This window comes from Tetrao urogallus (assembly GCF_951394365.1).
Source record: "Tetrao urogallus genome assembly, chromosome: 12".
Taxonomy (NCBI): Eukaryota; Metazoa; Chordata; class Aves; order Galliformes; family Phasianidae; genus Tetrao; species Tetrao urogallus.
The window spans coordinates 10,690,866-10,707,475 of record NC_136825.1 but is presented as its reverse complement, the minus strand read 5'-3'; the positions used below and the strand labels follow the sequence as shown (position 1 = coordinate 10,707,475).

At 38.5% G+C, this 16,610-nt stretch overlaps 1 protein-coding gene across 1 annotated transcript in view; it reads right to left on the bottom strand.

Moving 5' to 3' along the window:
• Positions 1-1,392: 1,392 nt before the first annotated feature.
• The window catches only part of TSHZ3 (teashirt zinc finger homeobox 3), a gene marked incomplete at both ends in the record, with an annotated part of 58,782 nt that continues 43,564 nt past the window's right edge, over positions 1,393-16,610 (bottom strand). The window contains one exon of the mRNA XM_079541604.1: positions 1,393-4,592. Coding sequence (XP_079397730.1) covers positions 1,393-4,592 — 3,200 coding nt within the window. The remainder of the gene's footprint in view (positions 4,593-16,610) is intronic.

The window sequence follows — 16,610 nt, the reverse complement described above, 5'->3', positions numbered from 1 at the left end:
ATTAACTGCCAAAAATGGAGACGAACAGAATCACTTAGTGTGCTGGTAACCACGGGTTACCTTTCATATGCCTAAAGATAAAGCTGCAGTATGGAATCTTGGGAGAATAATTAGGCAGAACAAAACAGAAAGTTACCAATTGAAATAAAAAGGCATTCTACAATAGGAAATAACAACCAAGAGCGCTTATAAATAAGTAAAAGAGGTTATATCACAGAATGCCTCATAACTTTTAAGCAAAGTATTACAGTACAAACATTTTAAAGGCTTTATCAATGTTTAGGAAATACAGTACAAGTTTTTCAAATAGATTTAACCCTTTGAGCACTGAGTTTATTTTGAATTTTCTCTTTTTATTTTCTTTTATTACTTTTTTTTTACTAATAAATACCTTTAAAAGTCACGTTGTGCAAAACAGTTATAATGCATGCCAGGAATGCAGTCCGTGGCTTCTGTTTCTTTAGACGGTTTTAAAAAAGAACAAAAAAAACAAACAAATAAATGATAGCAACACTAATAAATATGTATAATTTAAACATGAACCTCTATTAATATAGATGTACTGTATAGCAAAACAAAACAACACATACTTTGCTTTAAGAATAATGTTTCTGAATACTTTATAAATGCTATCTGTGGTATCTTTCATCATACAATTTACAACGTTTGGATGTTAAAAGGAAAACCGTTAGGCCTAAAAAATGAAATTTACACTATATATAGCAGTTTATACCTGGGGTTATCAGGTACAAAAAACACTGTTGCTAAAAATGCTGAAGAAAAAGAAAATGGCGTTAACCACAATCACATTTTCCATAAGAGATTTTGAAATATCTATACAATATATACATCTATGTTTCAATGTGAAAATCATATTTTTAAATTTCAAGGTGTGAGACACCTCTGCATAAATGGAGGTTCATATTTGTAATCAGAACTAAACTGGTAAGGGTTTAAAAAAAACCATATCCATACATTTTTACCAAATTAATGCAAAAGTGCTTCAAAGTACTCAGAGGGCTAAAGATTACAGGGTGAGAAATACCAGCACACTTAGGTCACATGAAAAAAGTGCACCAGAATCAGTTATAAATGCTTAATTAAACTGTCTGTTAATGCATGCAGCTTGATGCATCAGAGGGATGCATAGCAACTAAATCCAATTTACACAAAGTTCCAAACACTTACCACTGCATTTTAACCTTCATATTTTACCAGTAACAACAGCTGATTATGCACCTCTAAACACTGTACAGTTATACAAAACAGTTCAGCCCAGAGTGACTCTGGAGTTAAAATAAGAACATGTGCCAAGAATTAAACAGTAGCTTTAAGGCGTCTTTGACAGTTTTCCTCAAAGCAAATTACAGTTATTTTAATCAAAAGCAAATGCTACTGCTTCTCTAACTCTGAAACATACAGAAGATGATCCTCTGGTGACTTCCCATGTGTTTTACTAAGATGAAGTTTAACAGCATGCTTGCTTGCAAAAGTCCTGTTACAAAGTTTGCACTGGTAAGAAGTTCCGATATCTTCCTCTGGAGAGGATGTCACCAGCTTTTCAGACGGTGACTTTGCTTGTGCTATCTGATTGTTAATCTGTTCACTGGACAGTTTGGACAAGTCCCTTAACCTGAAACCCAGATGCGATTCAAGATGACTGATATAAGTTGAAGGAGTTCTGATCTGTGAAGCGCAATCATTACAAAAGAACACTGGATGCCCAGTGTCCAAATTTTTAAGGAACTTAGTTCCTCCCGTCCTTCGGAGCTGGTATTTCACATTGGCTAGCCAATGGCTAATGGTGGTCATTGAAAGTCCCGTAAACCTGGAAATGTGCATTCTTTCTTGAGGGCTTAAGTCTGACATTATGTATTTCCCCTCTGAAGTCTGCCGTAAACTGGCTGCAAACTGGGCCTGCAAGATGAGCAAGTGCTGAGGGTTCCAGTTAGACTGACGTCCCTTCCTTTTCTGAGCTGGTGTACTCTCTTCTGGTTCCTCTATTGTGGTACCATCAATGTCAGATTTCTCAGATATGCTGGAAGGTGTGGAAGATTTTGATGTGTGACTTTCTGTCAGGTTCTTCAGCATATCAGATATATCTGACAAGGCATTCTCGCGTAGCGGCGAGTTTGACATGAATGACACGACTGCAGATGTCTTTGCTGTTGTCACTGTAGATGAAGAAGATGCAGAAGATGTCGATGTGGATGACAAAAGCGCTGAACCCAAAGAGCAGCTTTTGTCACTCTTGCCTTTCGTCAAATCTATGGGTTGGTCATTGTTGACATGATAAAAATAACGGTCTAAGTGGTCTGTTTTTTTGGACTGGAGAGGTGGGGTGGCCACTGCAGCCTTTTCTGCCAAACTGTTGCTCATTTTAAAAAGCATGCTCATTGGATCCAACGTGGGCAAAGATGGCTTTGCTGCCTTCCCAAGATGAATATTCATGACAGATTGCAGTGCACTTAATGGGTTTACAAATGGCTGCTCAGGAGGGTGATCAGTAATGATAGCCGTGCTGCTGCTTAAAGAACCTACAATTGACTTAGCAGGCTCTTTCCCATTTTCCACAGGTTCTACAGTTGGACTGTCCTTGCAAACATCTCTTTGAGGGACTGGGCTATTTTGTTGGCTTTTAAAGCCACCATCATTGGAGGCCTCCATTTTGAGAGGTTCACTGACTTCGCTACTGCACGGTGAAGGTGTTGCACGCTTCATTGGAGAAAGCTTCCCTTCGGGCTCCTTCATTTTTTCCTCTACTTTAGCCACCTTCTCAGTGACTTTCTTTACTAATTCTTCCATGGCATGAAAATTCGTTTTTGGCACAGGTGAGGTCTGGCTGCTTGGTGGAGATACCAAGGGCTGGCTTTTAGATGGCGATACTAGTTCACTGTTTCCAAACATGGGCTTTAACGGTGCACTCTTCCCAGATGAACCCAACGACAGCTTCATCATATTAGGCAGCTGATAAGCAGCATGAATGCTAGGGTAGCCACCCCAGCTCGGGGTGCCATTCTGGGCTTTATTTATAGCTGATGTAACTGTGTTTTCTAAAGACTTCAATATATCCAGTCCCCCTTTAGGGCTTTCTTCTAGGTCGTTTTCAGTCAAGTAATGGTATTTTGAAGAGATATCATACTTCTCCTCATCCTCACTTGACTTTTCTTTCTCCTTCATTTTGTCATCAGCAGTGCTTCTTTCTTTATCTACTTCTTTTTTTATTTCAACATTTAGTTTAGGGGAAACACTAGAAGGCGTATTGGAAGGAGATGTGAAAGTGGTGGCAGCTAGTGGCACAGACTGGACTTTCTCATCTACTAAGGATGTTACTGTAGGCGTTGCTGGGGCTTCTATAATAGGCTTCCCTTTTTTCATGGCAGAGTTGGTGACTTTAATAAAATGTCCCGTCACCATCATGTGGGCAGTGAGTTCCTGCAGAGTGTCATGAGAACTTCCACATTCCATGCACTTCAGAATTTGAGATTTCCTCGCTTCAAAGTGCCAGGCATAGCTGGCACCGTTCTGGTGACCATAGCGATTATTTGGTGTAATGTAAGGATTGGAATTCTTTTGAAGTGCATCGTTGGTGTCTGAGACAGGTGCTTTTGGTGTCCCACCTGTGGAATCTGGAGAACTTGGAAGTTCAAGCTCTAGTGATGCTTTCTTTCTAGTAGCTGGGATAATTTTAGCTGCTACAGGTGTAACAGGTTCCTTCAGAGGCACTTTTTGGTAGTGTTTTGTTTTGATCATATGAACACTCAAATCCTGAAGAGATTCAAATGAATGACCACAGTACATACACTTTAATACTTTCTGGGCATCTTCTTTCCCTTCCATTTCAAGCAAAGAACGTTTACGAGGTTTGGACCATCTTTTAGGGTTATTGTTATCAGTTTCATGGTTGTCATCTCGATAATGTCCCGTTTCATTCATGTGCACTGTTAATTCTACTAAAGTATCATAGGCAGCACTGCAGTCTTTACAGCGGAATTTACTGGCTCCAGTAAATATAGAGCCATAAAGCTTACTGCTTTGTCTGTACAATTGAACTGTGCTAAAAAGGCTTGGTTCAGGAAGAATTCTGCTCTGAGAAACTTGCTGCAATGTTTTAGCCATTGCGGTCTGGTGCCAGTCAAAGCTGCCACTTCCACAACTGCTGCTGCTGCTGCTGCTACTGCTGCTGCTGCCATTGTTTTTTTCTGAAATTGGCTGGTGAAGATTCAAATTGAGATTGGACCAGTAGGAATTGGAGAGGAAGTTGTTATATACAGCTTTCATTTGTTCTAAGCTATCAGATACGGTAGAGTCTTCAAGTGGTATTGAAACCTCCTTGCTCTCTTCTTCATTTTTAATAGAACTGCTCTCAAAGTCTGCCATGCGGTCACTCGTCTCACTGATATGTGATTCACTGTCCATTTCATGGCTTGAAAATTCAGCTGCTGGAGAGTTTTGGTAGCTTTGGCAGTTCTTACTGAAGTCTTTTTCTGGACATGCATATTTTGCAGAAGGCTCTCCATCAGCTGTGCTTTCATCAGCTTCCACATCTTCTTCCACCAGTGCTGCTGCTTTTAGTTCATCTGAAACATAGGCTATTATGAAGAGAAGAAAAATAAGTTAGTTTCTGCTGATCATACTTTCACTCAAGTGTTTCAGCCAAAGAACAGCACTTATTTGTAAAATTAAACAGTTAAAATTTAGCGTTTCTTCCGAGCAAGAAAAAAATCTGCTCTTCAAACATAATTTGCCACCTTATTCTTCTCAAGGGGCAACAGCTTGAAATTAAAACTAAATTTGAAATTAATGAAGCACATTCTGGAGGTGGCATTCATTTCTAAAGTAATAAATTACTTGTATCAACCTCAGAGACAGCAGTTCCTGTCTGTCAATTAATATGTCTTATGCTTCTCCTACCCCTAATGCATTTCTTAACAGACAGATTCACAATTTAAATTAAGCAAGCATTTTTTGCTCATTACAGTTTTGAGACTCAATCCTTAATAAATATAGAGTACAACAAACATCAAAAATTCCTACAAAGTAGAAGAATTCCTAATTGCAATAATCAAAAAATGAGATTTTCAAGAAGTTATCATTATTAGTAGTATCATATTTTAAAGGAGGAGAGAGTAAAAGTAGATGACACAACCTTATGAAACAACTCACTACGAGTTGAAGGGTATTCATTATGGGTATAACAAATGACCCATTCACATTTAAACATACCTTTCTCAACAAGAAAGCCCATGCAGAATTATGTCAGGAGCTATGTCAGGAGCTAGTTCAAGAAAATTGGTATGCTGTACTCATTCTTGCTGTATAAATATATACAAGACCTTCCAGTGGACCTTACAAATGTCAAAGTGTTTGCTCTTTAGACTACTTTGTCAATATTTACTCAGCATAAGCTACACAGACACCCAACAGGGATCCTGTCTTTTTTTCCTTCTCAAGTAATGTAACTGGTGATGTAAATTTAAGATACTCTTCCTGAATAGGATAGTTGGGAACTGACAGTAAACACGTTCTCTTTTTCTCCACTGCTTCTGTGCACGTATTGTACATACATTAAGTCTACCTCAGTTTTTCCTTCAGGAAAGAAAATTATGGTTAGGTTAAGAGAGGGATCATTAATTGATAAAAATAATCTATTTTTACATAGTGAGTTAATTTGCAGCTATTCTTATTAAATGGAATTTAGAATTTGCTTTCAATCTCTCGCAATTACAATTACAAACTTCAAAAGAACATGTTTCCAGTAGACGAGGGGTAAGGACACTTGACTTTTGACCTTCCCTGGAACACATCTGGAATGTGTGGGTATCTGTATCGTAAACACATCTATAGCTTGTTTATGCAGGCAACAGTGCAAAGAAGATAATGATTAGCATCCCAAGAACACCTACTCTAGCTCACAGAGAGAAAAATGTAGGACAGTGTAGTAGATATCACATACACAGTATTGAACTTTGCAAATTGTGATTAAATGTTGCCAGAAAATCACAAAAGAAGAAAGCAGCTGTTAAAGCAACAATGAAATTAGGCTTTTAGTTTCGTATGCAGTACTTCTTCATTCAGTTAGGAAATACAAAACATTCACTGCTGTTTCTCACAAGGCTCTGAATAGTAGCAAGTCTTCCTCCAAGCACATAAAATTATATAATCTGATGTACAGAATAGTTGCTAAGCCTCTGAAAGCACAAACACATCACATGAAACAACAGATAATTGTGATTAAGTATTTCAGCATAGGTCATTTCAAAACGGAAGAGCCATGCAGCAAAGTTCTTATTTTCAACATTTGTATGAATGTAGTTTGAATTAAGTTTTAAAACTTTCAATTATTATATTATTTTGAAAATGCTGTTAAGATCAGACTTTAAAAGGAGGTATATGTGCTCTAATGAAATAGAGCTGCTCTCTTTTACTTCATTCTATGCTTTTTCAAAATATCTTGAAAGAATTCAAGATTCTTATTTTATGTACACTACAGTCATGCTGGCAATCTGTAGCCAAGACTGGTGTCTATCCAGCAAATGCTTGCAGTGAAACCACTATAAAGAATTTAACATCTAAGAAGGTGGACTTCACTCAGTACTTTTGTTCCCTTATACATGGTACATATTCCTTTTCATCTCATATGTTTCTTCCATCGTGTTTCTAAACTCTACCAAATCTTCAGCAAAGGAAAGCATAAGGGTTAAAATTATATTCTAAAGCCGAAAAAAAATTAAGTAATCCCTGGTAACATGTAAACAACTGGCTAACAACTGCCTCAGTATGAAGCACGCCAAAGATCCAAGTGATAAGAATAAGGAAAGATGGAAGAAAGAAATGCCAGCATGAACCAATGATCCTGGAATCAAATGTACTCTTTTCTATCTTGTGGAGTTTTACTTTTATCCCTCCCATTCCTTAGCTGCATGTGAAATTGAAGACAAACTCTCTATTTAGGACATAAAATCCAAGGTTATTGTCACTCTGCCTGCATTAGCAAGACCTGCACACCTGCAGATTGAGATGAAAGACCAAGGCACCTTATAAACGTACCCACTCTTTGCTCCTTCTGTCCACCGCGTGCTCATTCTCACACCAAAGCCCTGGGCCCTACAGACCGTGCAGGTGCTCCTGTAGGCTGCCTAGTCCTTAATTTGTGTGGTTTTCTTTACATTTTTGTTTCTCTTATTAAAATCTTATGAATTTTGTTTGGATGAAACACTCATATTGTCACAGTCACAGTTTTTTTCAAGAGCGACTTTTATATTGGGGAAAAACTCCAGCATGTGGCTCATTTAAATGTAAATCTATTTACCTTTCATGCTTTCTTTGCCCTTTTCACCAACTATCAAGCATATTTGCGTGTTAACCAGGAGCTGCCTCCTTTGTAGCTGTTCTCCCTCCTAAGCTCAAGTTGCAAAGCCAAGTTGTGACATTGATCTTTAATCTAGATACGTGGGAAATGAGACACAAATGACAGCATGGAATTTAACTCTGCAACTTTAATAAAGTGACAGTTTGAACAACTCCTTCTGCTCTTTCCACTGCACAAGGGAGAGGAGCGATGAAACACAACTTACTTGAACTTCTTCAGTCCTTTCACTTAGAACATACCCCTTGGTGGTTTGTGGAAGAAGCTTATAACATCTTATTCCAAGGGCTGGTCATCTAGCATTTGCCTTCAGGGCTGGTGCGTAGCAGCAGGAGGCAACCCACCAAATCCTGGGCCATACAAACGCATAATGGCAGATTTGGGCCATTCTGAAAGATTTCCAGCACCTACATTTAAGTTTACAGTGGCTGAAAGGCTCATCACTCCCTGAAGCCTTGTCCTCGGAGCATTGATGCAACAGACAATGTGCACATCTCCTCCTCAGAAAACCCTGCCAAACTGTTATCAGCATTGTGGGACATGAGATGAAGATAGAGGGTTAAGGCCAAAAGACAATTCCACACCATCAAACAGTATGGGAAGCTCTGATCCTGCCGACCTCACTACACTCGGCTCAGAGGAGTGGAACAACTGGTGCTGTCTGCGTGCAGATGGTGACAGCTCTGCTGTTACAGAGCACAGGATGAGGAAGGTAGAGAGATTTTGTCTTAGGTTAAGCACCTACAGGAAGAGCAAAGACACTACGCAGAAAAGAACAAAATCAGGAGGTGATGGTAAAACAAAGAACCCCGCAACTTTTCATTGAGATCTACTGCCTGGTGGAGACTGTTTTTAAGAAGCACTGGCTCCAGCCCATCTTTGCTCAGCCACTTGCTTCTTATTAGAAATAAAAAATAAAAGAGAGATTCTCGGTTTGATGTGTTTCACGTACAAAGTAACGCCTAAACAGCAGGGCATCTGTACAACCTTTCTTCAATGCCTTGACAGCAAAGTATGAGGTAAAAAAACCCAACACTTTAAAGGCAATCCTAACAGCAGAAGAAGTTAATAAGAATGGAAATGAAAGAAATTATGTGCTTCTGTATTTTTGTTTTTTACTTCCCAGTGTCAAAGAAGAAAAAAAGTCACAGTTCCCCAAAAAGTTTTTAGTTTACATCTTGTAGGACATCAAAACCCACAGGAAATTGGCTGCAAGATGAGTATTGTTGTTAGAGCGACACAGTATTTGACAAAAGATGGGAAGTAGTTCTATGGGGAGGCTCTCAGTTCCTACAGAAGATGAGGGCATTAAAGGGATTCCGAAACCTACTGCAGGTGCAGCTATACAGAGGTTGAGAACAGACAGTTCCCTCATTAATATTTATTATAATTATTAACTAAACTGCTAGGTAAAAATGAAATTAACACATTTGATATAAATACATAAATGTAAGCTGTGGTATAATGGAATTCATTTCCACAGAAGAGGGAATTACCTTCATAACTGAGCTATGGATCATTTCTTTGCCAGTGGAAATAAATTGTGATACATCACTACCTAAAGTGATGTATATAGATACATCTTGCATTGACACTAATAAACTGATGGACTTCTTTCTATGCAGACACCAGAAGAACTATAGGCACCACAGACACTATATACATGTATACGCCAACTGCATCTGAGACCATATATTTTGGCTAATATTTAATTGGAGCATTTTTGAAATGTCTTGTTTTAATTATGTGCTTTTTCCACCAATACTTTATTTTAGTTAGCTTACTGGTATAAATAAGAACTAGAATACAAGCTTTCTCCTTGAAAAAATATCAAAAAATTCAAATATTCTTCTTGCAAGAAAAAAAATGTTTGACTACAAAAGTCAAGCATCCAGTGATTCATCAAAATTCTTCAATTCCTTGGAATTTTTCTGGCTTTAACAAAACAGCCTTATACTAGAAAATCACAACCAACTTTATTACTTATTTATGCATGGTTTGAAATAATCGTTCAATAGTAAGGTTCATTTCCTAAACCATCTGATTTTTGAGTGCATCTTGAAAAAAGCATCTTACCCCTTAACAAAACCTGAATCCATTTTAATCTCACACCTTGAGAACAAAAGAAAGGTTGAGAGTAAGAAGGATACAGTCATCTAAGGAATTACCCTTTTTTAAAAACAACCAAACAAAAAAAAAAATTAAGCAATCTACAGAAAAATCTTTGAGGAGTCCACAGTTTCTGTGGAGCCATTCAGCCAATGCGGGGCACGGCCCGAACACAAGCCAAGGAAATGGCAAGAGGAAACAGAAGTTCTCAGATGTTCTGACTGTGCCAATGGACCCGTGCTCACACAATTAATGAAGAGAGGCAAGAGAAATTGCAGTGGATTGAGTCAATCAAAGACCTAACATAACTGTAGGCATACAAAAGTTAGTCTGTTAGAAAACTCCCACTCCACAGGCCTTTCAGTTACAGGAGGAAAGGCAAACATCTCACCCACAACATAGGCTATTTCTACACGCAGATTGACTAATAATTCACATGTAGCTGAAACTGCTTGAGACTCCACCACATGGCAGAGCTGTTAGTGTACTCCTCAGGAGGCAACAGAAGGGGAAAGCAGGAGAGCCTCCCTGCTCACCTGAATGGCATGTGAAAACACTGCTTATAAACAGGCATGGCCACGCACCTTGACCTGTTAGAAAGGTCAAAGGTTCTATTTCACACAGGCATTACTGTCTGTTGTGGGAGACAAATGTTGTTTCCAGGAGGAGAGGCCAGCATTTCCCTCACCTGTTGGCTGAAGCAGCTGGTGCTCTGCACTAAGATACGATCCTACTCCAAAACTGATTATATTGCCCATTGGCAAGATCAAGAATATTCATTTGAACATGCTGATTTGATGTGGTATACGTGACTCATGCTTGTTTAGCTGAGTGTTTTTTTTTCCTGGTGTTTTGATACATTTGCAGCAGTTTTGCACCAACAACACTGTACTATGAAGTTATGGGAATCAGCACATGGATGGATGTCACACAGCACGCCAATCTAATGGGTGACTAACATTAGGCACCAGAAACTTTGAAGTGTACTTCTGTTTGTTTCTTTATGAATATACTGCAGCAGCTATGTGATACAAAGAGCTTAGAAACAGGCCAAAGGAAGCTAGTCAGCTGCTCTAATCCAGCATCCTGGCCTGGTATTATGTTTGGAGCAACTTCATACAGCTCAAATCGACCGCTAAGTGCTAAGAGTTGAGAATTACATGGAAAAGAATACAGAGTGAAGAGATGGGATCAAAAACTGAGTTTACATGTAATTACTGTTCGGAATATAGAGCAAAAGCAAAGCAAGCTGGTTGCAAGCACCTTTTCCTCATGCTACTGTACTATATACTCCCCCAGCTTTTGTGTAGCTTTCAAAGGAGGGTGAAAATTCCCATCTAATTTTGACTTCAGACTTAACTCTGCAATATGAAAGCTACCACAGCAGCAACCTACCAATGAAAACAGTAAACATTCAAAAATTGCTACTAATTCTCCTAACGGAGGAATTTATCTTCCTAGAACCAAATACTGTTTGGACATTTGTTAAATGAAATATTCCTGTGCAAAGCTCACATTTATGTATTATCTCCTTCATTAAATACACGCCTGAAAAAACAGAATGCTATTATATTAAATGCTGGCTTAGAAACAATCTAGCACCACTGGAAAATATCACTGTAACATGGTGTTCAAAAGATTCAGTGAGTGCTTTACTCTTCACAGCAACCCTGTTCTTATCCAAAGTTTATAGCTGCAGACCTGGAAATTCAAATAGCTAAAAATTACTTGCCCAGTGCCAGACAAGAAGACAAGTAAAGAAGCCAACAACTCCTGCAGGTTAATATATATAATGAAGCTATTTACACAAAATATGACAAGAAAGCTTAAGTCTGTGTTTCTGTTCCTGTGCTTCTTCACAGTGTGTGTATGTGACTGCAACCTACGTGTATAACTGAAAATAATTGACAGTTTTCAGCTTCCTCCAGGTAGGCTGTGAGCATCAGTTTCACTAGGGCTGCACTAGCAATGAAAGATGATGGATCATGCCCCACTCCTCCAAGGCTGTCCTCTGCCTTGCCTTCAGTCTGAACTCCCCAAATTAAACTTGTTTTTTTTAGGGTTTTTCTAAAATCTGCTCAATTTATCCACTCATTAAGTACAACATCCGATCTTCCTAACGTGGAGAACAGCACACAGTCACATCACAGAGCAATGTAACCTTGTGCACATAGGGTTTTGTGAGGGTCAGTCTGAAATCTGTCTCTCTTTGAGAGCTGATCTGCCTTCTCACACAGTATGTTTCTAACAAAAAGCAATTAACAATTAAAAAAATTTTGAGAGACAACCCAGTCCAAATTACTCCCATGTATAATGCACAAAACCATTTTAAAAGAGATTTTCTAACATAAAACTTGCTTCCAGATGCCATAATTGTACGGTTGGAAGAGAGCATCATGCTTAGGAGAAACCAGTCTAACAGTTCAGACAGCCTGCCTGGTCTGGAAAAACAGATCCTTTATTTTGTTCTCCTGAATTTGCAGCCACACATACACAATAGGGCTGGCTTCCTAAAACAGTACCACACAGAAGCAGGGGGACAGTTTACGTCCTGCTCTGCGTGCCCCCAGTTGATGACCAGAAGCAGCACACGATTGCTGTGTCAACACTATGGGCTTCTGTGAGGACAAAAGGCCATTGCTTGCTATTGTATTTGCACTTGAGGACAGCAGAGATTTTGATGGTCCCTATGAGCTGGAATGTCTGGCTGATCCTGCTGGAAGAGAAATGGGAGAAAAAAATGCCTTGGCCTTTCCTGTCACAGCATAAACCATCTTTCACAAGTACTGTCAGAACTAGATCAAACAGGTACGTACGAAACAAAGACTGTGAACACCCACTGGGAATTCTCACTTGCTGTTTGGTTCAAGATTGATGGCCATCAATACTCAGAGTGCCTTCCTCTTCCTCCCCACCCTGCAGGTCAATGGGAAGGGTGACCTTCCTGCCAGAACACCAAAGGCAAATATGCTCACCAAAGCACCAAAGCTCACTGCAGGAATACCAAGCTCTCCACGAGCCCTTGAGAGGCTCACGAGCCAGCTAGCCAGTCACAGAGAGGGGCAGCACGGGGGGCTCAAGAGCCAGACATAAACTGTTGGCGTAAACAGCTCACAAGCAGCCCCACAGTCTGAAAACATTCACATAAACTTAACAAATACAATTAAGTATGTGCATTAGTAACAGGAAAAAAAAAAATCTACATTTGCTGTATAAATTATTCATCACAAGTAAATGTGATCTACTCTAAGTGAGACAAAACTGGTTTTCTGTTGGTTTCTAAGACAGTTGCTTCGTGTAAAGTACTACACACGTATCAGATTATCCCACTCCAGGCAAGCACATATTACAGCAAGAAATAAGTAGAGAAAACAGCCTCATGTTATGCTTTCCCCCTGATTTTGATTTAGGAGGTACACTGCTTTTTGGACTCCTCATAGGATTTTTCTATACATAGAACTACCATTTCCTCAAGTAGACAAAAATATTTCCTGGAATCTCCAAAAAATAAAATATTTGGATATATATATATTTTTAAATAACATTCACTGTCAACATATTGTTAAGAACAGCCACATTCTCTACACGACCTTTTGAATTGGTACTAAAACACGCAGTGACACAATCACTGCTTGATATCAGCATTTGGGTGGCATCTTTCTTTTAATCACTGCAAAGCACTCAGGGCATTCACCAAACTAATACAAGATTCACAGTCAAATCCAGGATAAGCAGGCATGAGCATAAAAGTTCTCAATATGGCTCTAATAGCTCTTAATTATTATAATCCTTCACTGAGCAAACAGATGTTGTAAGGGAACTTTAGTTTCTTCAAATGTAGTAATCAAACCATTCTGCTTCTGCCCTGCCTATTTTCAGTAAATGCTTTGTATAGAAGAGTGGAAATAGCAAATTTCGTGGCAAAATGACCATTTAATTGTCACAAAAATCTGTTTTTGAACAAAACTGATGTTGTCATTTCTTTTCATCCACATTTCTCTGAGCCTTCTGATTGCAGTTTAGAATTGTGGTGACTGAAAAACCTTACACCTTACTTTCTAAGCGCCCCACATCTTTGGTCGCTCCCAAACTGCCCACATCTTACAAGCTTTACAGTGACCACAACGCAGGCTGTGTATCTGTGTTTAATCATTCTAACATTAACATACATCCCTGGAGCTGCAGCCTTCATTTTTCTAGCCAACTTTAAATTCCCATTGAAGCCTTTCATACAGTACTTTCAATAGCTATTTTGGTTGCAGTGAGTACTTACAATAAACTCCATACAAAGGTATGAATGGTATAGTAGAAATCCAAATGATTTCAATCACAATTTCAGCTATTGTGAACTTGTACTTATAATGAAGTTTCTCCATGAAAAAAGGAGTTCACTGTGGGCCAACAGAGCTTTGTGTCCTTTCACAGTTTTTATTCAGCCCTCATTTAAGAAAAACAACTATTGACTACTATATGAATCTCAGGACTCAGAGAAAGCAAGGATCCCAAGGATTACCTCTACAAGATGGCCCCCACTTGTTTTGTATAGATAGAAAAAAAAAAAAAGAAAAAAAAAAAAAAAGCACTGAATATTCATTTCACTCATTTGCTAACTATACTAATATACTCTTTTGTAAATGAGTCTCTATCTCCAGCACTAGCTATTGAACTGAAGGGTATTTGAATAGGTGGGTTTTGCTATAATGCCACACTAAGATAATGTGCTAGAAACAAATGGTTCACTGATTCCTGAATAGAAAATTTGCTGGAAAACCCTGAGAACCAGAAGATGAGGGGGAGGGGATTAAAATGTCTCATCAGAGCCACCAACCAAACCCTTGTCATTTTTAAAAGATGCTCCTATGGCACAATATGAATAGTTTATAGCCACAATTGTGAACATTCAATGTCATATAAGAAAAGACACTTGTCAAGAGCCTTTCCCTTACAAGCACCCTCATCATGACCTGTGTTAATGAAGTTAATTGAATTTAAGATCAATAATGGTTAATTATTGCAATTTGACATTCTGAGATAAATGGCTTTAAGACAGAGAAATGTGTGTGTATGTGAATTCTCTCCAAAGAAGGTGAACATGTTACAGCCTAAGAGGGATCACACAGTCCTTCCATTGATCCTGGTACAATCTGATCGACCTAATCCTCTGATGAATGTGGGCTTTTCACAGCTACAAGTAAATGTTCTACAAGACTACTCTAACCCTTGTCACTGACCAAATCTATATGAGCTGTACACTAGAAATCTATTGAGATAGATTAAAGAACTGCTGTAGAAACAAGAGATGCTTCAATAAAGATGAAGTTTTATTATATTGACTACTAATGTTACATGCACTATGTAATTATGAATGCTTACAGATCATAAGAGCTTAATTTTGGCCAGTTGGATGTAAATGATCGTGATTGAAAAACAGTATGAAATTAAAAAAAAAAAAAAAAGATAAAATAATCTAACAACCACCGTGAATTTGATCAATTATTATACGTGAATGTTCAATAAGCAAGAGATTTCAAGATCACCCTCGTAATGTGCCAGAAGATGCTCGCAGACAGGTATTTATTTCATAAAGTCACTCATCAACCCGCTTCATTTAGGTTTTTTTTTGAGTTTACTTTCCAGTAGTTCCTGGAAGACATTTTTTCAAACGTGTTCATAATGATATTCTTACATGCATACCGAACAAGTTAAATGACCACTTACAAGATTTATAATGACAAAGTAAATGTCAAGGAAAAAGTATTACTGATTGCAGAGCACTGACAATAAAAAGCCGCTGAAGAGTTCTGTCAAAATGTAAGATTATGCAAAAACACTATTGAGAACACTGCTAATCATCTGCTCTTGTCAATTACTTGAAGGGTATCTGACAGCATATTTACATTAAACACATTTCAGTAGCAAAATCCTTAATGCTGTATCAGAATATTTTCATTATCATTAGAAATCCTCTAAAAAGTCCTTTTGCAGCAGAGCATTGTAGCAACAATGATGTAATATCTACGTCTGTACCAGGCATCTATTTCACGCTATTATAGCTACATAACATTTGAAATAATACAACCAAAGATTAAATATACATGTAAGATGGCAGTCTCCATGTTCCCTTACCCAGTGTTGGTACTTTTCAAGTTATAGCTTTGTAGGAGTCTCAAACTAAGCACAAATGAATGATCTGTTTTTGTCTGGCCATTCTTTTAGCCTTTTACTCCTCGTGTGGCTGTATTTTATTATGGCAAAAGACATTATCAAGCAGACATTTTTTCTAAATCTTTGATTGTAACTTACAATTCAGCTGCTTTATGAAGAGCCACATTAACCACCAGTACCTTTCACCCGCAGTGGAAACTTATTTTAGTTACGTCTATCTTATACTTTATGGAACCCTTCCTGCAAAATAGAGAAATAAATGAAATGTAATGAAAATGAAATGTTGATCCTTTCCATGCTTCAGCAGGCGTTACTAAAAAAGCATACATAACCCTGTTGGATGCGTAAAACAGTACGCATGCATAAAAATGGACAGAGCGTAAACACGAGCTGCCTTTCAGAAGGAATTCATTGTGGCCTAGAGAAAAAGGAAGGAAAATTCAATCCCTAATGTGGCTCGCAGGATCGATTCATGGTCCCTCCACTACCCTTGCTGCAGACAACACACTTAAACTCAGTTTACCTGTCTGTAAAATTGGAAAATAGTCCTGATGCTCTTATTGCATTTAAGAAAACACTCACTGAAATGAACCTTGCAGAAAGCCCAGCTCACACCTCACAACCTGGATTAAATTCAATCCTCATTCAAACCATACAGCTAAGTGGCATTACACAGACAGCCTTCACTTTTTAAGTCAAAGACAAAGGTGATTTGTGTAATAATAAAATACAAATCTGAAACGAGTTCAATGTGAGTCAGTGTGTTGTACACTCACCCATTCTGATGTACCTATCCACGTCTACTTGCTTTCATCTGAAAATGAGACAGAAAACTCCACCCTGCCAGCATGCAAAACCTGCAGCAAGCAGGGCCAGCAGCTTGTCCTGCCATCCTCCCATGCAGCAGCCTTTGATGCGGCATGGAAGCACCTGCAAGCATAAGCAGCAACACTCGCTGTACCCTACT